This window comes from Barbus barbus, assembly GCF_936440315.1.
Source record: "Barbus barbus genome assembly, chromosome: 18".
Lineage (NCBI taxonomy): Eukaryota > Metazoa > Chordata > Actinopteri > Cypriniformes > Cyprinidae > Barbus > Barbus barbus.
The window spans coordinates 1,002,354-1,024,179 of record NC_136746.1 but is presented as its reverse complement, the minus strand read 5'-3'; the positions used below and the strand labels follow the sequence as shown (position 1 = coordinate 1,024,179).

Genomic DNA, 21,826 nt, shown 5'->3' with positions numbered 1-21,826 from the left:
ATGGTCAAAAACTCATGAATTCATTCCTACTGTTTAGCCTATTAATCTGTGGACACTGTCTGTGTTTCATTCATTTGTTTTCCTAGATAACCCATGATCTAACTAAAATGAGGGAACGAATTAATAAGTGTTAAGAACGAATTCTTAATTCATGGCCATGAAATCTTAGATGCGAAAACGGGCATTAAAAGTGAATGACAACAAAACAATGCTGCGACATTAGAGGGTGAGACGCAAAGCAGCGTATGGCTTGATTTAATTTGAGCTCAAACAGCATGAATCCAACAGCTTGCTCACGTTTGTCTGCTAACCCATTATTACTCTTCTAAACAGAGCTTTGTACCTCACTTGAGTCCTAATACTCTCATAAACCTGCTTCATGTGAGCGCCGTAGCTCTGCCGGTGAAAGCGGTTCTCTGATCGCACCGCAGTTACGTTTGGGATCATTTCATTGTAAAAGTCAGTTGCAAACGTTGCGATTGTGTTTTGAAATACAACGAGCACCATGAGACCATTTACAAAGCTGCATTCAGCCGTCTCTGTGATGGGATATGAAATAGCCAACAAAGTAAAATGATCCGTAACTACGGAGCGCTCTCTTAATTAGGGCTGGGTATCGTTCCAAAATTTTCGATACCGATACCCTGAATTCGATACCGGTTCCTGGACGATACTTTTTCCGATACCGATTTTAAGAAATATGTTTTAACAAGATTACATAACACATTATCTCAGAGAAACTTTGGTTTTATTTTTTCAGGATGTTTGTGACACTTTTCTCAGGCTTATCTCTAAGAACAATAAAGAAAGGAACAGAAAAGCACAAAACGAACAGTAGTTAACACAATATATCACTGCAAACAGTTTTAATAAATATATCAGTGCAAACAGTTTTAAGTATTTTTGAGGCTCACTGCTGCTTAAAGGGTTAGTTCACCCAAAAATGTAAATTCTGTCATTAATTCCTCAACCACATGTCACTCTAAATCTGTAAGAACTTCGTTCATCTTCAGAACACAAATGAAGGTATTTTGGATTAATCCAAGAGCTTTCGTGATCCTCTCATAGATTCACTGGATATGCATTCTTGTGCCCAGAAAAGTACCGAAATCATAGTCAAATATGTCCATGTGATATCAGTGTATTTTTTGTTATATAGTTTTTGTTTACTTTGAGCACAAAAGTATACTCGCAGCTTCATATAATCACGGTTGAACCACTGATATCACATGGACTTATTTAACTGGGCATTGAAAAATGCATATCCAGTGAATCTATGAGAGGATCAGAGAGCTCTTGGATTAAATCCAAAATATCTTTATTTGTGTTCTGAAGATGAATGAAGTTCTTACAGATTTGGAGTGACATGAGGTTGAGGAATTAATGACAGAATTTCAATTTTTGGGTGAACTATCCCTTTAAGATCACCTGAAATCACTCAACAGTTCTTCTTCAGAAAAATGAGCATGTCTGCGTTTTCAGGAGACAGACAAGCCCGCTCCTGGCTGATAATGTCTCCAGCAGTGGAAAAAGTACGTTCTGAGGGTGTGGATGATGCTTGCACACAAAGATACCTTGTTGCCAATTCTGAAAGCAAGTTACTGGACTTACTGAGGGCAGTGTAGATAGAAGCAGTCTGTACTTATGTATCTCTGTCTGAATGATCTCTGTAGTGCTGCTGACAGTGGTCTGCATTATTGCTTCAACTGCCATGTCCTCCGCAGCAAACAGCTCCTCAAGGGCAGAGAGCTTTGGCCTTTTCTATGAACAAATAACTAAAGAAATAAAGAAAAATATAAAACACAAGGTAAAAGCAAACAAGTTTAATTTTTTTCTAAATAAAAAAAAAAATAGGATTTCTTTATATTTTCTTACCAGTGCTGTTGTTGCAGATGCACTTTCTTCATCAGAGCTGTCATTTTGGTCACCTGCTCTCTCTCTGTTCTATCTGCTCAGTCGGAGTCTGTATTCAATAAAAAAAGCTCACACACATTGATCTACAATTCAAGAGAAGTAGAAGATTACCAATATGAATTAACACCTGTTCAGAGGTTCTTTTCATCAGCTCCTCCTCCAGTCTGGTCCACACTTCATCTGCCACTTTTGATTTGCATCTCGGATCCAAGGCTGTGCCCTCCTCCAAAAACTCTAATTTTGTCATCCTTCAAGACAAAAACGCTATGAGTCAGTCACTGAATAATCCTAATGAAAACAAGAGCAAATTCAACAGGATTACTCTACACACCTGGTATCCCCTGAGAGGTCATTCCAAATAGTGTTCTTGATGGTCTTTGTGAAGGAGGAGTCCTCTTCATTCACTGTGAAGTGGTGCTGGAGTTTATTTAGGATAGGCAGAATCTGTGCCAAGGTTGGGCTCCTTTCAGCAGAGACGCAGAGGCTTGAAGTGTAAAGTATCTTTGTAACTTTCACAAACTGTTCTGCTTTTCTAAAATCCTCATCAGAAAGTCTCTGGAGTCTGTAAAATATAATCAGATTCATTAGCTGGACTATAGATTTATGAGCAAAATAGTTCACACTGAAAATGGAATAAGCATCCAGAATAAGAAAAGAGTTTTTACCTGTCCTTGTCCATTAATTTGTTAAGCCGAGGGTCCATGGAGGTGGCCTGGATGGCAGGGAACTGTGTGTGTGGCTATTAAAGTGGCTGTTTATTTGCAGAAATGTTTTACTGCATGATTTAGCAAAGGATTTTTATTAACTATTTGGCCAAAGAGTTTTGCACTACGGTTCATCTATTGTGATTTGTACCTACCGAGAAGACACTGCTTCTCTTTAAGGATGGGTCTTTTCAGCCACACCACCATTGCTCTGATCCTTCCTGCCCACTGTGAGACTGAGATAATGGTGTAAAGCTTCTGAGAGTGTGAGCAAAGCAGCTCATTTTTTTAATACTCATCTTTTTTACTGCTACATCCATGTTTGCTGCATTGTCCACTGTCACAGCAACTACTCTGTTCTTTATATTGAATTCATCAAGGATATCTCCTATCTCTTCTGCTACAATGTCCCCTGTCTGGGATGTGTATACTGCCCTTGTGTGTAGGACCTTCTCTTTCATAGATCCCTCTCTCACATAGTGAACTGACACTGTAAGGTAGTGGTCCTGTGCAATGCTGGTCCAGCCATCAGCAGTCGCAGCCACATCCCTCACATCTTGTAACTGTCTCTTGACATTTTCTTTTTCAACTGCATACCATGCAGGTATGAGGGTATTTGAGAGCATGTCTCGACTGGGGGACTGATATCTGGGGTTTAAGGTGCTTATCATCTCCCTATAGTTGACATCATCAAATACAAAAAGTAAAATTAGCATTATTTTATCACTGCTGCTTATTATAAAAGGTTAAAAATGAACTAGGTCAAGAGACTACCTACAAACCTGGCCAACAGCCTTAATGGTAATATTACAACATAAATTATAGTACAGTTTACTGTACTTGCCTCCACAGTAGAAAAAGGCAGCAAACCTTTAACAATAACATTTGTAACGGCCCTGTGGCATTCATCTTTTCTTTCTTTGTTCATTTTTCCTTTTTCTGCCAGTGTAAATGGATTAACACTTGATGGTCTCCCAATTCCAAGGTCAGCAGGAGCAGAGTCTATAACATTAATGTGAAGAGGGGAAAAACATGCAAGCTAAACTGTTAATGCAGCCAAGCATAAGGACATTTAAATAAGAAGTTTAATGTGAGATAAACTTGATCATTTACTGTTAACCTTAAAGCATTGTAGTATCAACTTAGCTAGGTATTTAAAGCCATTGAAACAGTACATAGCGTACGTTAGGTCCGAAAAAGGATTAATGAAGTGACCACGCACAAACTTAAACTTAACTTTAACGGTACACATGCATGTAGCGCTAAAAGTTAGCCGATTTTGTATGTTTGTTTAGCTGTCGGAGCCTCAGCCATCGCGCCGGTATCCTCATCAGTCAAGGAGGACGACGCTGGTGTTGCGACGACGAATGTTGTTGAAGGCTCAGAGTCAGGAAAATTCTGAGAGGAGGATGTCTGCACCAGCATGATGCTCTTGCAGTCAAACACGGAGCAACTTTCTGCTTTTAAATTAATTCCGTGTACTGTCAGGTGTTTCATCATATTCGAAGTGTTACCAGTCTTGGACGCAATAACCTTTTTACAAATATTGCATCTCACGCTGTTGCCGTCAATCTTGGCAAAATGTAGCCATACTTTAGAACGCTTAAACATGGTTTAATGTTACGTTAAATGTATTATGCTATGCGTTAAATTGTAGGGTACGTAACAGCCTCACATTTGACAAGCTCTGTGAGCGAGTGGGCGTAACCGCCGGAACCAGTCACCAGCATTTGATCCGGGCACATTACGGATGCTGTGCGTTTACTGGCTCACTGACGTGGACAAGATTATCCTCTTGGGTATCGAAATTTGGTACCGAAAGAAAATGATTTTTTCGATACTCTGTAGTATCGAGACGATTCGGTCGGTGCTTAAAGTATCGCACTCGATACCCAGCCCTACTCTTAATCATCATCACATTAGGGCTGGGCGATATGGCAAAAAAATAACCTTTTTTCTTTTTACACAACATTTGACCGATTCTCTATTTGTATACGGTTTTTGTCTGGTCAACTTGAAAATGTATCTACAACATGATTCAAGTAACTTTTTCCTTATTAAGCCTCTATTTAAAGAAAATTCTATTCCAAGTGCAGCACACTTGAAGTTGTCTACATAATGTAAATGTTAAAGGTGACCTATTATGCCCCTTTTTACAAGATGTAAAATAAGTCTCTGATGTTCCCAGAGCGTATATGTGAAGTTTTAGCTCAATATACCCCACTGATACATTTTTATAGCTTGTTAAAGTTGCCACTTTTAGGGTATGAGCCCAAACGCGCTGATTATGTTGCTTTAAATGCAAATGAGCTGGTGCTCCTGGAGAAGAGGGTGGAGCTTCAAGAGCTCAAGCTCTGGCATTAGCAGTGCTAGCTTTTACAAATAAACGTGTATCCCAAAACACAACACTTGTAAAGCCTCTCTGGCGCTGACAGTGTATATATCTCCAGTAATGGCAGACCGCAGCGTCTCACTCAGGGCTGTGTTTATGCTAATAGAGCAGAGAGCGTCACAAATGGGTGGGACTTCTCCCCTCGGTGACGTGAACAGAGGGAGAATCTGAAACAGCTCGTTTGGAGAGACTGTTCATGATTTATAGAGATTATAAAAAAAGAGTTGGTGGATTTTTAACATGATAGGCTGGTTGTTTTCACACACTGTGTTCAGACACCTTATAAAAGTGATTTTCTTGCATCTTTTCCTATTCCACTGCTCACGTCGCATCTTTGTCAACACAAAAGTGCATTCTGGGTGAATTGTGCCTACACTGTAAAAATCAAAAGTTGAGAACTTAAAAGTTTAAAGTGGAAGTGAAGCAGTTAAGTTTACATTTAGTAAAGGGATTTCTACTTTGATTAAAAAATATAGGGTAAACGTACCCATTAAGCACACTTCTATTTTTGAGATCAGATTATAAAAAGAGAAAATAATTTATTATCCTACTTGATGTCTTAACCAATTGGTATGTTTGTTACTATATAGCTATAATTTGAAGTCAATCAGATCATTGCACGCTGAGATATGAGTCTCCATGTGTTCGCTCTGTCTGGCGGCCATATTGAAAACTGTCTAAAAACTTTCACCAAAACAGGACCTCCTTAACTGTGCATTTTTTAGATGTTTAAGCCTTTATTTTGGGTAAATTTCACAATTTATTGTAAAATTAAGAGATTAATGTTCAGACTTTTGCATATTATAACGTGGAACTTGGATGTGGGAAATAATTACATTGGATCCAAAAGATAGTTGTATCAACATAGCGCAGATGCTACAGAACACAGTTAGCTGACTAGCTGTATAATGGCACTTTAACTGGACTCGGCTCGGTTCAGAACAGAACGGCATGGCTCAGTTCGGCTCGGTTTACGTTTAGTACCGCTTTTAGAGCGAGCGGGATTATTGACGTGTCGTTATAGTTGCGCCGCCTCTACTGCCATGACTGCTGAAAAACTTTTCAATTCCGCTTCGCTCCATCACGCTCTCACTGGATCCGCTCCTCGGCTATCAACGAGAGGAACATCTGTACTTCCTCAACAAACAACGAAACAGCCATTTTTTGTCGTTAAAAAAAGGTGCGCCCATTCAAAACCGTTGCGTTCGATCCTTCGCTGGCTGTGCTGATTTAAATCTAGCGGGTTTGTTGTGTCTCGTGCCGCAAGTTGAATGACGCAGGCAGAGACGATTCTCTCCAGCCAATCAGTGATCAGCAGAGTTTACACGTCATGTTTTGGTAATGGTACGGCTCACTTGGAACCGGCCGAGGTGGTACTAAAAAAAGTACCATGTACTGTACCCAGTGGAAAACCCCCCCAAAATTGTGCTGTAGAGCCCTGCATGGGCCTCAAATTTCGGCCCTGGCCCGAGACGCTCAGGCTCTAGCCCGGCCTGTGTCCGACAGCTGATCAGAATTACCGGCCCGAGCCCGTCTTTTTCCCCCTTCTCCTAAAACAGTTTGTACTACTGTTTCGGCTATTAAAATAGTTCAGTTTTGTGTGTAATGGCAAAATTATTATATTTCGTTTAGTTTTTTTATTAAGTTCATTTAGAAAAATGTTTGGAGCATTTTTGTTCGTTAAATAGACTAAGTTTTTTTTTAAGTAACGACCAAGCGGCCAGCGGCATGAGCTGATCATAGCCTATGTTTGATCAATTTAGCCTTCTCATATCATCACGACTTGCCTAAAATAACATCTATAGATATACTAAAACAGTTCAAGCATATAACAATGTTTAAACGTTAAACCTGCGCTATAATAATAATAATGTGCGCTAGCCTATATCTCAGTTTGTGTGGAGAGTGGAAGCCTGTTCATTTAAACAACGATCAATTATGGGAATGATTGCAAATTAACATCCCTAGTTGGGATGCAATTCAATTTACCTTCAACAGCAACAATATGTAAAAAGTGTTATTTTTATGGTGTAAAAAATGAAATGCACTGCCTGATCCACTGAGGTTGGACTCATTTTAAAATGTACTGTTTGTAGTACACATATCATGGTAAACCAAGGTAAACTCACATGACCTGCCACCATTCCCACAAATGTCAGGAGCCATCATACACTAGTGATTATGTGGAGTTCCTCGCAGTGTTCCTCATTCATTTCTCCTAAGATTTATTGCCAACTGTTGCTTATAGTGAGCAAACAAATGCCAGCCGCTATTGAAGCCATTATTGAATGGAAGTAGTGACAGATCAGATCTTATGCGTTGTTTTGACACACATCCAAGTGTATTAGATTATCATAAAAAAGTTATGCTTTATTTGTCAGTGTCTTTGTTCAGGGTTCCCACTCTTTCATGAACACCAGATTCAAGGACTTTCAAGGACTTTTTAAGCACCATTTATTTTATATCAAGCACCTATCAAATTCACATGCCAGCGAATGTAGTGTCATGAAAGACCTTACAGTACTAAACATTTTACTTACACTTAACATTTACATTAAACATTTCAGAGTAATAATGTTTTGAATGTGTAGGTTTCATAAATTAAGACCGTTTTGAGTAGTCGTGTTCGAAGAATTTAATGAAATCCATTGAAGTTAATACTGGTAACATTCAAATACAATTTCTAAAATATTTTTAGAAAAACAGAAAACTACAAAAAACAAAACAGTTTTTTGCTGTAGTTCTTGTACAAGATTTAAATATGAAAGAATTTCACAATTTTTAAATTAATAAAAAGTGGTTAAATGTTGTAACAACACTGTAAACCTGTTAACATTAAAAATTAGCATGTTCTCTCAATAGAGACGTTACTCATTAATAAACAACTCAAGTCAAAATTATTTTGTAAATCCCATTTTTTTCATCTTTGACCTAGAGGAATGCAGGTGCTCAACATTTCAATATTAAAAAAAAAATATGTCATGAACATTTTAAACATTGTGCATGTGCAAATCTGCAAATAAATATAAAGAAAAGAAATAAAAAATAGGACTTTCTATTTGCTTTTAAACTGTAAACGCGTTCCACTAAGCAGTTTTTCTTATTTTTCAAGTTCTACATTTTCTCCTTAGCTCCATGTCGCAGTAAGTTTTGGGAGTTCATTTTTAGTCCATCTCCTATCCTGAAAAGTCTGTCTTGCAGAGATTGACTAAAAATGAGCTCCTAAAACTTCCTGCTATTCTGGAAGATCAATTCTTCAAACAGTGGTACAAGAGGATGTGGTGCTGGTCCATCAAGAGTCACTCTCAACCAGAGTTAATTTCGTTGACCAATACTTTATCATAATTTTCATCAACGACATTTTTTTCACTGACGACAACGAGACGATAATGAACGAAAACTCTTTTTGAATGACAAAAATTATGACAAATCTATCTAATCTAAAATGTTAGGGAGGGACAATTTGGGAAGAGATTCATTCAGAACGAATCTGCTGCATAGAAGGTTAGATGCAAACATATGAACCGGCGGGACATAAGCTAAAATACACTTGCTGCACGGCGCATAAAACATAAAAAAATGTCAATATGTGGGCGTAAGAGGAGAGCAGACATATGCATAAATCTGACGACGCAAGAGAGAACTCAATTCGGTCATGTTTTCTGAGCGCAGACACTGAAGCATACACACACAGAAAGTGCATCACACAGCACGTGAGTACTCTTTCACGTCGCATGAACGGAGAAATACACACAAAATGATGTCGAAATGTCCGTATTCACGTAAACACAGCTGTGAACGTAAACATTAGGGAGAACGTGTATCAGTAGGCCTACATTGCATCCGTCACCATGCATTCGGTTTTAAAGGGATAGCAGCCTAATTTAGTTGCTATTGTCCGAGTCATTGATGTTAATCAAGCAACAAAAGAAAGACACACAATCACTCACTGCTCTTGACTGAAAAACTTTAGTAGCCCTAAAGATTCATCTAAATTTATTTATAGAAATAAATATGTCTGCTTGAAAGAATGATAAACAAGTTGCTATAAAGAATGCATAATTAGCCTATATAACCATTGGTATTTCATTAAAAAGAAGACCATATTCCTGTTCTTTATGAGAAGTGGTTTTATTTAATTTGATCAAAGGCATGTTGTGTGTCACCGCAGTTAAATTGCAGTCTATCATGATAAAAAACAATATCAAACCTATATAATGAGTTTGGAAATTTTAGAGAAATGCTTAATAAATGCACTGTAACTAAACCATTAGATTTTAGCCGACTAAATTTACTGTAGATTTAGTCGACTAAAAATCTTATGATATTTAGTCAACTAAAACGAGACTAAAACTAAAAACAACTCAGATTAGTAAAATATGACTAAAACTATATGGCATTTTAGTCAAAAGACTATGACTAAAACTAAAACATTTGCTGTCAAAATTAACACTGCTCTCAACTTATCCGTCTATAAAGCCTATAAAAATTAGTCTTCATGTATTTCACAACACTTCAGCATGTTATTCTCATTAAGTGAGGGTCATTTTTTGGGATTTTTTACACAAGCAAAGTCTCTGAGAACCTGACATCTTATAATTCTGGAGACTCCAGGAAGGTTGCAGTTCTGGAAAATGGTGGTGCTGGAGACTAAATGTTTGATGGTTTACACCTAATTCTTCACATTAATTCTTAATTATTTTGCAGTTACCGTGTGTCTTATCTTCTCCACCTGTTTTTGTCTAACCCCGCTGTAACCAATGAGCATTTCGCTGACCAATGGTCATGTCTTAACTTTACAATTTCTGTATTGCATTAGTTTTGAATATTTCTCATTGGGGATTTAATAATTTTTGACTTTTCAGTTAAATCTCTTTTTTGGCTCATTTTATCTGTAAAAGAAAATGTGCCTAATAATTCTGCACACATGAATAAGGAGTTTTTCACTTCCAGCCTTCATAGACAATTATATATCACTTATAAATGATTCATTACTAAATTAATAGTAGTTATTAAAATTGATGTGGTTTGGAATTGGTCAAATGATCTTGGAAATAAATATGATCAGAATATCAACGTGTCTAATTCACGCACTGTAAAGATGTGCTCACTTTACACAGAGTGTGCGTGATTGTGTAATCGAAAGTGAAAGTAAACTGCGAGCGCTCATTCAAATTAATAGCGCGAAAATGATATACAATATTAGACTGTTTGCGGGAGCGGGACACATGTTGCGGGAGCGGGCGGTAATGGTCAGACACTCAGCGGGAGCGGCTCAAGAAAACTCTAGGCTGCACATCAACACACGCTAAGTTTTTTTCGCACTACCCCATCTCCACCCCAATTATTTGTGCCGTTTCGTTCTGTGACAGCACATATAGGACAATTTTGAAATAGCGCCATAAACTAAATTTAATTCAAGCACTTTCAAGGACCTATTTAGAATCCCATTTAGAATCCATATGTCTGAAATTCAAGTACTTTCAAGAAGAGTGGGAACCCTGCTTTGTTACAGTGTAATTGTACATTTAAATACCAGTAATGAACAATTCCGTGCAAATGTCAACCTTACCATGAAAAAAATAAGTTTTTACCAAAAGAACAAAACCCTTTTTAAGTTGTGCGTTTAGATCCGTAACGTTTTAAAGATTAAGTTTTTCATATAGTAATTATTAATTCAAGTAACTTGAAACTTTCTGTACACAGCCAACTTATGGCCATGCTAATTATGATCAACAGCTCATCTCCATTATTTGCTCTTATCAACCATAATAATGCCTTACGGACGCTTCATATGAAATCATATGCATACTGGCACACATGTTTACCACATTGCTGATGACTGATAGCCTGTGTATGGCTATACTGCTGTGATCTGTTTCAGGCTTTCCATGTCATATTTTCTGATATCTGGACTCTATTTTAAGGGGTTTAGAAAAATATAAAGAGATGGTTCAATATATTGGTAAAGAATACAATTTATAAGAATTGATATTTCAGGTTTTGACTGTGAATGTCACGTATAATTGATAACATGCTGTTAATGGTTAGGATTAGGTTTGTTTTATGCTTAGTTGTTTGATGCTGTGCATCAGTTGTTGATTGGATGTTCAGACATTTGTACTCAATGCAAACTTGCAATCAATTGTGAAGGGGCTATTTATTACTACTATAATTACTTGCGGTCGACCGATATGTGTTATTCAGGGTCATACCGATTATTACAGATCAAGTAGATTGATAACCGATATCTGGTGTAAAAATGCTAATTAATGTCAGGATTAAGAAAAACAAGGGCTCTGACAAAAACTGCCTTGCCTGGTGTTGGTTGAGTGTAGTACTCCCACTTCTTACTCTTGTCTTCCCCCGTGCATCCATCTACAATAAGGGTAATATAAAGAGTTAAAAGTGGGGCCACTGTCTGCTTCATGCTTAAGCCTATGAATACTGTACTACAGCTAAACTGCTTGGGCAAATGGAAGTATTGGAGTATTTGGCTTCAGTAATTTCCATGTTAGAAATGTGTAATAGCATAACCTCTCATAATTCCTCATTAATTATTCTCTGATGACTAAAATGTATTTGATTCATCATCTAATGCACATAAATCATTAACTTTAAAACATCATGTAATAAGTGTAAGTAATTTAATTGTCTTCATAACTCCATTGTAGAAGTTAAGACCACAACTATTTTCATGAAACTATAACACTAATAGCCTATTATAGACACAGTTCAATAGCCTATTAAAATGTCTCAGTTTTTGTCATCATTATCTTGGCCTATTACAATACAGTGCAAATGAAGGCATAACATATTAATTTCATTTATTTTAATGAAATTACAGTTAAAATCTTTATTTTTTGGCAAACAAAAAAGTAAATTTTACTATTAAAATAAAACGTAAAAAATAGAGTATTGTGTGATTTATTCCTTTAAACAAAAGTTGTAGTAATTGTAGTAGTATTATGTATATTCTACTGCGCCACAGTAATATATTTCTGACAGTTTCTTTAAGATAAACCGAACTTATATTTTGACTCAAATGAAACTGTCAAATAGGGCTGTGTATTGGCAAGAATCTGGCGATACAATATGTATCACGATACAGGGGTTGCGATACGATACATTGCAATACTGTAAGCAAGGCAATATATTGGGATATTTCTTATTTTAGGAATAGGATTTTTTAGGAAAGCTGTCATTAAGAACACACCGCCATATGCAAACGCCAATTGCATGATTCTTTAGTTAAATGTATGTATAAAATGTATTTTATAAAAATTTATATTTATAGACTCTACTTTAAAGGTTCACAGTAGGGGTGTGCGATATGACGATTTTAGATCGTGGACGATAAAAATGTCTCCACGATCTGCTTTTGAAGAAATATGGTAGTAATGACAGTTCTGGTCTCCGTCTCTATATACTGTACAACACGACATACAGCAGTAGAGTTACTCTGACAGGACACTGCACTTATTCGCGATCGCAAAAGTACATTATTTGCACACAAGCCTTGCTGGTTAAATGTTTAATTCGCGTGCTGGTCTGACGTGTGCTTTTTCTGAGCACATACACCTGAAGCACGCGCACTAAAAACCCTGTCTAACAGCGCCTGATTACTCAACTAACTTATCTTTTGCGCTAATACTGTCAAAACACATTTACATACAGACTCAGTTGGTTATCTCTAAAATGAAAGTAAATAGTTAAGAGAGAAACGGATGCGTGCCTGTATATTAGATGCGTGCAGCTCTTAAAGGGACAGGACACTAAACATGCTGTCGACTGTCATTAAAGGGATAGTTCACCCTAAAATTTAATTTCTGTCATTATTTACTCACTCACATGTTGTCCCAAACCTCTATTAATTTCTTGTGCTGAACCCAAAGAAGATATTTTGAAGAATGAGGGTAACCAAACAGTTGCTGGTCCACATTGGCTTTGATAGAAAGAACAATCCTATGGAAGTCACTGAGGACCAGAAACTGCTTGCTTTTCCACCTTCTTCAAAATAGCATTTATGTTCAGCAGAAGAAAGAAACTCATTCAGGTTTAAAACAACTTTTGAGTAAATGATGGTATAAAAATAAAGCATTATGACAGAATTGACAGACAGATGACACTATTCCTTTAACCTTAGAAAAAACAAACGCAAAGAGAAAAATCACTCTCTATTCTTGACTGAAAATCTTTAATACAGTTGCTTTAGGAATCAGTCTATCTAGTGTTTTATTTTTATATTTGTTCATTCAGTCTCATTGAATGCTCTGCTAAATACACCTATTGTACCTGAAAATAAAGCACTGTTTGATTTATTTGTATATTATGTGTATTTGTAATGTGTATCTTTGTTCTTATTTTTTAATAAGAAAGAAAATAATTAAAAATATTTTTTTTATCTTCGCCCACTTTGGCCTAAATATCTGCCATGCATCTTTGTGTTTCTAGTTTGGCTGTAATGCTCAGACAACTTGTAAAACCAAAATAGTAAAACTAACATGACAAAGAATCGTGATAAAATCGTGATATTTCTAAAAAAAAAAGTGATATAATATTTTTCCCATATCGCCCACCCCTAGTTCACAGTGTAAGTTTACAATTGTAACATGCGATGTCATAACATTTGATCTGAACAAAAAGTTACATCTGCTTAATATCAATGAAAAATAAAGTGCTTGCAGGATTCCTAAAGAAAACAAATCAATTGTAAAACAATCAAATAAATACAGATGTTAAACATTCTCAGAACTTTTCAACTTGGATTTCACAGGTTTTTCCGTTTGTATTCCGCGTGGAATCGCTGAGATCGCGGTGCGAGCACCGCCCCAACTGCACAAAACACCCCCGACACGAGAGAAAGCTGCAGCCGCACGGGACTCTACCGCGCGCCGCGCCCCGCGCAAAGGCTCCTCAACACGGGATGCGGCAAGCGGCAGAACCAAGGTTGCGCTCGCGCCGCGGTCCCGGGGCGGACATTACCACAAAAGCCCAAATGGTGCCACACTTCAGCTTTGTACATCGAAACGAGAACTGGAACAATTCTTTCATCCTCCATTACTGGCAGCAAACTATTAACGCTAACATTAGTGGAGTGCCCTGATGCTAGTATTTCCTGTCACTGTTTAAGTTCAGAGATGAAGACTAGCGGTCGGGATATGAACTCAAAATGAAACAACTGCCACGTATCTTGTATGATTGTTTTTTTTTATATCGATGTTCTGTTTTGGAGAATCGATACAGTATCACCAAACAAAATATGGCGATACTCGCGTGTATCGACATTTTCTTACACCCCTACTGTCAAATGTTCACGAAGTGACTCTCAGAGCAGTTCTGGAGATGTATGTATTTATGTCCTCATTTAGTGAGACGGCAGATGCTGAAAACACCGTGACCGTCACGTTAATTCATCCAAACTTTGACAAATTCCATAACATTCCGCATTATACAGTAAATTCCATTTAAATGACTGGATTCTGCTATTCTGATACCGATAATCATAAAAATGCTTAAAGAGATTTTTGGTTCACCCAACAATGAAAATTCTGTCATTTAATTACTCACCCTCATGTCGTTTCAAACCCGTGAGACCTTCGTTCATCATCAGAACACAAATTAAGACTTTTGATGGAATCTGAGAGCTCTCAGACCCTTCACAGACAGAAAGTTGTCCTTACACGATCAATGCGTACGCAGTTTCTGTCCAACGGATATTCTCCAAAATGGCGCTAGGGTGACGCGGAGGAGACGAATTTGAATAAAGTCTTTTTTTTTCTTTTGTGCACAAAGTATCCTCGTAGCTTTGTAAAATTACGGTTGAACCCCTGATGTCACATTAATTATTTTACCGATCTCCTTGCTACGTTTCTGGACCTTGATCGTGTAAGGATCCTTGCTGTCTATGGAGGGTCTGAGAGCTCAGATTTAATCAAAAATATTTATTCATTTGTGTTCTGACGGAGGTCTTACAGGCTTGGAACAACATGAGGGTGAGTAATCAATGACAGAATTATAATTGTTTTATTTTTATATCGGCTCCGATAATCGGTCACCCCTAATAATTATTAATGTTATGAATTACGTTATTGGAGAAACTCAGTATAAGTTGCCAGAGAGAAGTCATCTCACCAGAAGATCCAGTTGTGGCATTTTGATAAATGTTACGATCTCAGAAAAAAAAAAAATATGCATGACTGAATCGTTCCTAATAAGATCAGTAACATTCATTTAGAAAATAGCATGAATTTTAATTTTATGCTTTAAAGAAATCTGAATTTTGCACTCAACTTTCCACTCGTTCCAAGGAATTGCATTCATTAATCCCTATCTGTCTGTCCTTATGGACTAATTATGCATTATCCATATTTAATAGCTTTTCATTTTTGATGCTTTGCTTTAAAAAGCTCTGAAGTTTTCACTCCTCCTTTCTCTCACTTCAAATAATTGCAATCATTTATTCTTGTGCATATGTTCTTATTAGTGTGTTTATTTTTGATCATTATTAATTAGTTTTATTACATGTGTTTGAGTCTGTCAGGCTGTAAGAAACTTTACTTGAACGCATCTTTTCTTCTCTGAATAGGTCTTGACAATATCTTGGAAGTGTTTCTTGAAACGCAAGTTCTGGAGGAGATCAGGCTTTTAAAAGGTATGTTTCTCTGAGATGATATTCCATTAGTTCAGAAATGAACACAAAGGCATTGTTTACTGTAACTGAAGGCAGTAAATGGAAATGTGTGAGGAAGCTCATTAGAAAACAAAGTGCCTCAAAAATACTCAATATTAAAGCATAAAACATGTTCCCTTTTCTACTGTAATGGTAGAGCGAATGATGTGGTTTTAATTAAGTTGAGAACCACATGCCTCCATTATCAAACATATTTTCATTACATTATCAAACATTCACATATCCAAGTGGATGCTGCACACTGGTGGTGGTTGAGGAGAGACCCCACATGATTGTAAAGCGCTTTGGGTATATGGCAATACACAATAAAAGCGCTATATTCATTCATTCATTCTTTACGGGACTACACTGCATTTGCGATCACTAGACAGGTTTTATCCAGAGGGTTTTTAGAAGGAATCTCACCAGGAAAGGTTGAATAATTTCTGTCAGCTATCCACATTTTCCTGCCAGTGGAAATGGACAGTTCTTATATCTTATTGGAATGTTGCAGTATTTATCATTTAATCAGACGCATTATATTTGTCCCCTCCCACACATCAACAGCTTTTTGCTGATGTACCAGCATGAGGGCTGCGCAATAATGTAGTCCAGTGGCCAGACGAGTTTCAGTCCATCCCCTCATAGGGCCCTATGAAATCCTTTTTTTTTCTTCAGTCTTTTTTCTTCCAAATTCCATTTTTTTCCGTTTTAATTTTTCTTGATTGCATTTTTTTTCAGTGAATTTTTCTGGGCTCTTTTTTTAAATAGTTAAATTACATTTTATTGATCAGAAAGAATTTTTAATTAATTAAAATCATGAAAGTTATACAATTTAACATCAATTTATTAAAAGTTTAACAAATTACATGTTTAGGGGCCCTATGAAATGTTTTCCTTCTGTTTTATCATCAAATTTTGTGTTTAAGCACGTTTAATTATTTAATTGCATAAAAAAAAATCTCAGAAATTCTGTTTTGTATTTTGTATTTACGTTAATTTTTGTAGTTCTCAAATGAAAGATGAGAGACGACAGATGCTGAAATCGAGCGTCACGCATGCTTCAGTATGTGTGCAGTAACGAAACCACGCGTCTGCATCATTCTCACACACACACACACACACACACACATAGAGGCACGCAGAACATGCAGGATTCATATTTCAACTCTTTTTGCTGCTTAATATTTACAGAAACTAGTCCATATCGTGATTTTGATTTAAGTGACCTACTCATTTTGGCAAATTCGTGACATTCTGTTATACAGTAAATTTCGTTTTTATGACTGGATTCCATCCACGTTTTCCACTTCATGGAAATCCAATGATCGCAGAAATTCACAAACAAACATCTGAAAATCCAGTCACTTTCCGATCAAAATCACATCCTGTCAAGTTTCCATCATCTGGACAGGCAACAAATGTTGTTGTAAATATCATTGCAGTCACTCTCAGAACATTTATTTCCAGCTGATGAAAAAAATGAGCTAATCTGAATCCATCAAACTTCAAAGATTATTTAAAGTGCCAGACTTCTAAAAAGGAATTAAAATGCTTTTTGAAAGTACCTGTAATCGAATTACCAACCATTGTAATTCTAATTGAATGCAGATACCCATCTTTAGTATTTTAGACACGTAACTCTTGTCACTTCTCACTTGCCCGCATGTCATTGCAACGACATGTGAAAGAGATATTAAATGTTTTCATTTTAGTTGTAGAAATGTTGAAGCCTCTGACGGTAACTCTCCAGTCAGTCACACAGCCTGTTTCATTTGGATAAGAGCGATAAGGGACGTGTGACGCTGATGTGATGTAGTGTGAATCACATTCAGCGATTCATTGCATGGTGGGGGGTAGTGTTGCCAAAAGAACTGGTGAATGTGATGAAACCTGCAGCCTTTCTGCAGAACAGACTAAATCCCACAGCCGTAAATGTGGTATTGAGTCTGAAATGGCAATGAGTGGCATAGTGATGCAACAGATAGGACAAAAAAATAAATGGATCTGTGCATTAAGTCTTGGAGTATTAATGAAGTTTTTTCACTTGACCCATTTAAATTTAACATTTACTTAATTGACCAATATTTGAAGGTAGTTCGTAATGTTTAATCTGTTACTTACCCAATTATTATTATTGGCAATAACAATGAACTTATTTAACTTAATATTTTTAATAAATAGTCATGTAGTTCCAGTATTTGCTATGGTATTAAAATTAGGAAAGAGAACCATTTGTCAATATAGCAAGAGCGAATTTCAAGACTTCTGGAAAGAGGAATGTGTTACTTTACACTGTAATGAAATTAAAGATGTCCTGGGAAATTATCTCTGGATGAGTCAGAAAGATGTACAGTTTTCCCTCGGCATCTGGAGTCTACCTCCGTTCACAATTATTGGCTGCAAATCTGTCTTTTATTTGCATGGTGCAGTTAAGTACAAAAGAGTTGTTTTCTGATCATCATCATTCATTTCTGTGTTATGAACGCTAGATTGTTCTGGTCATTTCCTCTGTGGTCAGGTTTAATCTCTTTGTGTCTCAAGAGTAACGGCGTAAGAAGTCATATTTTGCATAAGAAATCATTAGAATGGATAAGTTCATAAGAATGGAGTTGATGTAGGCATGCTTCTCCTATGAGTCTTGTCTTCATGAGATATAAACACGCAGTGGGGGTCGTGTAGTCCGATTCACAACAAAAGACAGATTTTAACCCAATTCTTTTAAAGAATATTTTTGTGGTCTAATTATGTGTGAAATGTAACATTAGTGTAATTACAGTCTGATTGTGTTAGTCACCCTGTCATGTTTTGCCTGAACTGCAGCGGTCTCGTACAGAGCTGTCAATGATCACACCGAGGAAATCATGGATTATATAAGAAGCTATATTGTCACCCAAAAGGGTTTCATTATGACCCCAAAAGTTATTCAATCATGACATGGGAGAGGTGCTGTCAGAATAGATGATATATGTGCACTTAGGGCTGGGAGATGTGGCCAAAAAATGATCACAATTCTTTTTCATATCAGTCGATACCGATAATTGTCTCGATAAATGTCAAATCTTTATTAATTTCAAGTTTAAAACCAGATTTTTTTCTCCAAAGTGAAAGTTGTTGAACCCAGTTAATTTCCCTTAATAAAATAAGTATCTTAACAGAAGAATTAATTTTTTAGTTTCTACATGTTCTGAGTGATATTGTTTCAAATCAAGAAACCGGTTTGTGTTGCCTGATAATATTGATAATATTACTTTTTTTGTCTCTTAAATGCACATTTGATAGTAGTATTTGTAGCTTGAGTTAGGATGCAAATGCACATTTTTGTTCATTATCAAAATCGGTAACATCTGTAAGAATTGTAGCAACTATTTATTTTTTAATTAATCATTGGTCTTCCATCGTAGCATACATTTAAATCATGATAATCACAGTTAAAACCACACACAATACCATGGTAAAAATATAACCATGTGGTTTTTAGTTATCAGTATGAAGAACAGTAGTCTAAAGCCATTTCATATATTAATCACACAAATGATATTCCGCTCCAATCATGTCTACATTAGGATTGTGACGGTTAATGGACGTGTGACGACACTGGTAATCACCCTGGTGGTGGTGGTCGTCTGGCTTTCCCTCTTTTCCTCGCTTTCCTTCAGTTTTAAATGGCTTGTAAAAGCACCATGCACATTTTACTTGCACTTTTAAATTTGCGGCATTTTGCCGTCAGGCAGTTGTTTGTTTTTAATTTGAGTTTTTCCACTTTCCTTTGCTTAAATAGCTTAAAAGCACTGTACGCATTTTACTTTCACCTTTAAATTGGCGGCAATGCGACATCAATTGCTTGAATTCAATTCAAGTAACAACAAAATACAACATATAACTTAACAAAACTAATAAAAATACACCATGCTATATGCCTAATATAAAAATAACAATTAACTTACGAAAATTAGTAAAGACTGAGGAACAAATAATTATAAATGTACAATGTTTATTAGCAAAACGGAAGTTTGGAGGCACGGACACCTTGATGTAAAATAATGGGGAAAAACTCAAACAGTTTCAATAGGCTAAAATAGAAATGATCAAATACTGTGGAACAAATAAATGAGAAACTAATGTTTAAAAACCCTTCCAATATCACCTTAGATAAATGGCAGGTCATCAGGCTTTGCAAAATCCACAATATTTTTCAAACAGGTGCTTTTACATTTGGTTTTGAAACTCTTCTGCCATCGTCTCGTCTGTCACCTCGCTCTTCTTGTCAGTCAGCTCGACTCGCGTGATCAATGAAATCTGTGATGTGTGACTGTCGTTCGTTCGGTGTGCTGCATTGAGCTGTCGTGTTCGGTTTTAATTGTAGTGTCTGTTCTCGAACTGAACTAAACGATTTTTATTACTATTAAAAAAAATCTAAATGACAGTGATGGACGGTGCCACGGTGGGCAAGTGATGTAACCGGTGTTGCGACTTAACACCGGTGTCACCGCCAACACTGTCTATCGCAGCAAGCCTAGTCTACATTAATAATATCATAGAAGTTGATACAAATACCCACATTTCTGTCACAATAGCACGGTGCAGTTAGTGTTACTATAGTCAGTCTATGGTAAATGATGGCGATATCGTTGCGCAGTGTTTCTCCTGTTAGTCAGCGCTTTCATCTGGCTTCAACATCACGGAGTCATTCGTGTTGTTCGCTGAATTCGCTCGCGCTGCGCTGCCGGTTAGCCTTTGATCTGAGCGGATAAACGCTCCGTGTGGTGCCATTAGCGCTGTTTCGTTCTGCTTTTAGCACACAAACATCGAACACTCTTCATGTTGTTTTATCCTTTTAAAATTATATCGTGGAAATTATCATCGATTTATCAGCCAGCCCTAGTTGCACTGTATGTAATATGCAGGTTTTAATTATGAAGTATAACAATGTTTATTTTAATTTGAACTCTAATCTTAAGTTTAATCTTTAGTTTTTATTTTATCACATGTGGAAGCAGAATGGCCAGACGTTTGTATAGGTGTGTTCTCACTGTGAGTACTGTTTCTAATCCTCTAGGGCTGCCCTCCACTAAGGATTTTTCTGGTCGACTAGTAGTCGTTCATTGAAGCATTAGTCGACTGATCGCACATTTATTAATAAACCATTTAAATCATAATGAGCCTTTAATTGCATACATTGCTTAATAAGCGTTCAAGTGCACGCATAAGCTTGCCACAGCACAGCGACAGAAGAATGAATGGTTATGAATGTGTCAGGGAAAAACAGTGAGGAGGCTGCATTAACATTTTAATAATGTATTGATAAACTACTGCTTTGTTCTGTTTAAGAGATCGGTGACCTCCGCAGTAGTAATGCTCTTGTATGCATGTTTCATATGGATTACATAAACTGAGAATATTTGTCTTCCATTTGAATTGGTTCATTTGAAAGTAGACATTTCACTCTCTATAGATATATATATTTTTTTTATGTCTGTAAGGCAACGATATAGAAGAGTTTCGCGCTCAAGTTCACAGAGACTGAGACGGCAGAAAGTGCATCTTGTTTGCTTTCATTATTTTACAAAAGCACAATGTTTTGTTGTTATTGTGAGTGCACACAAATAAACGTAGAGTCTTTACAGATTTGAAAATGTATTAATATTCTCTGAATGACCAAAAATGAGGGAGTATTTTAAGAGCAAGTGACTGCATCTGTCCTGCAGTGAGCGCTGTTCAGCTTCTATACTCCACACAGACACTTGAACAGCGCACGTTTCTCCATTGACATTAGATTGAGTGGCCATGTAAAGTTACTAATACTTACATATTTCAGATGATAAGACATATATTTGAGGTCGATGAATGATAGGCGAGCATTTGGATGTCCTGCCCGATGTACTGTATTACCACAAAGACCAGCCCTTAACGATCTGTCCGTCACAGACTGTGTGACTTTGCCTGTGGATTTTAATTTTTTTTCTGCGACTAATAAAATTTTGGTCGACTAATGAAAAGTCGACTATTAGGGGGTCATTAGTGAAGCAGGGTTCTGTGGTCAGTAGTAAATCTCCATCTGAAGGCCAGAGAATCTCCAAATACCCCCCACAGAAGAAACCCAGGCAATACCTATAGCGCTAGCTGAATGAACAGAAGATTTAA

At 36.8% G+C, this 21,826-nt stretch overlaps 1 protein-coding gene across 1 annotated transcript in view; it reads left to right on the top strand.

Moving 5' to 3' along the window:
* Positions 1-21,826, top strand: part of LOC306883959 (uncharacterized protein) — a 35,007-nt gene that overhangs the window by 3,994 nt on the left and 9,187 nt on the right. The window contains exon 2 of the mRNA XM_079439509.1: positions 15,599-15,664. Within this exon, the coding sequence (XP_079295635.1) occupies positions 15,599-15,664 (66 nt within the window). The remainder of the gene's footprint in view (positions 1-15,598; positions 15,665-21,826) is intronic.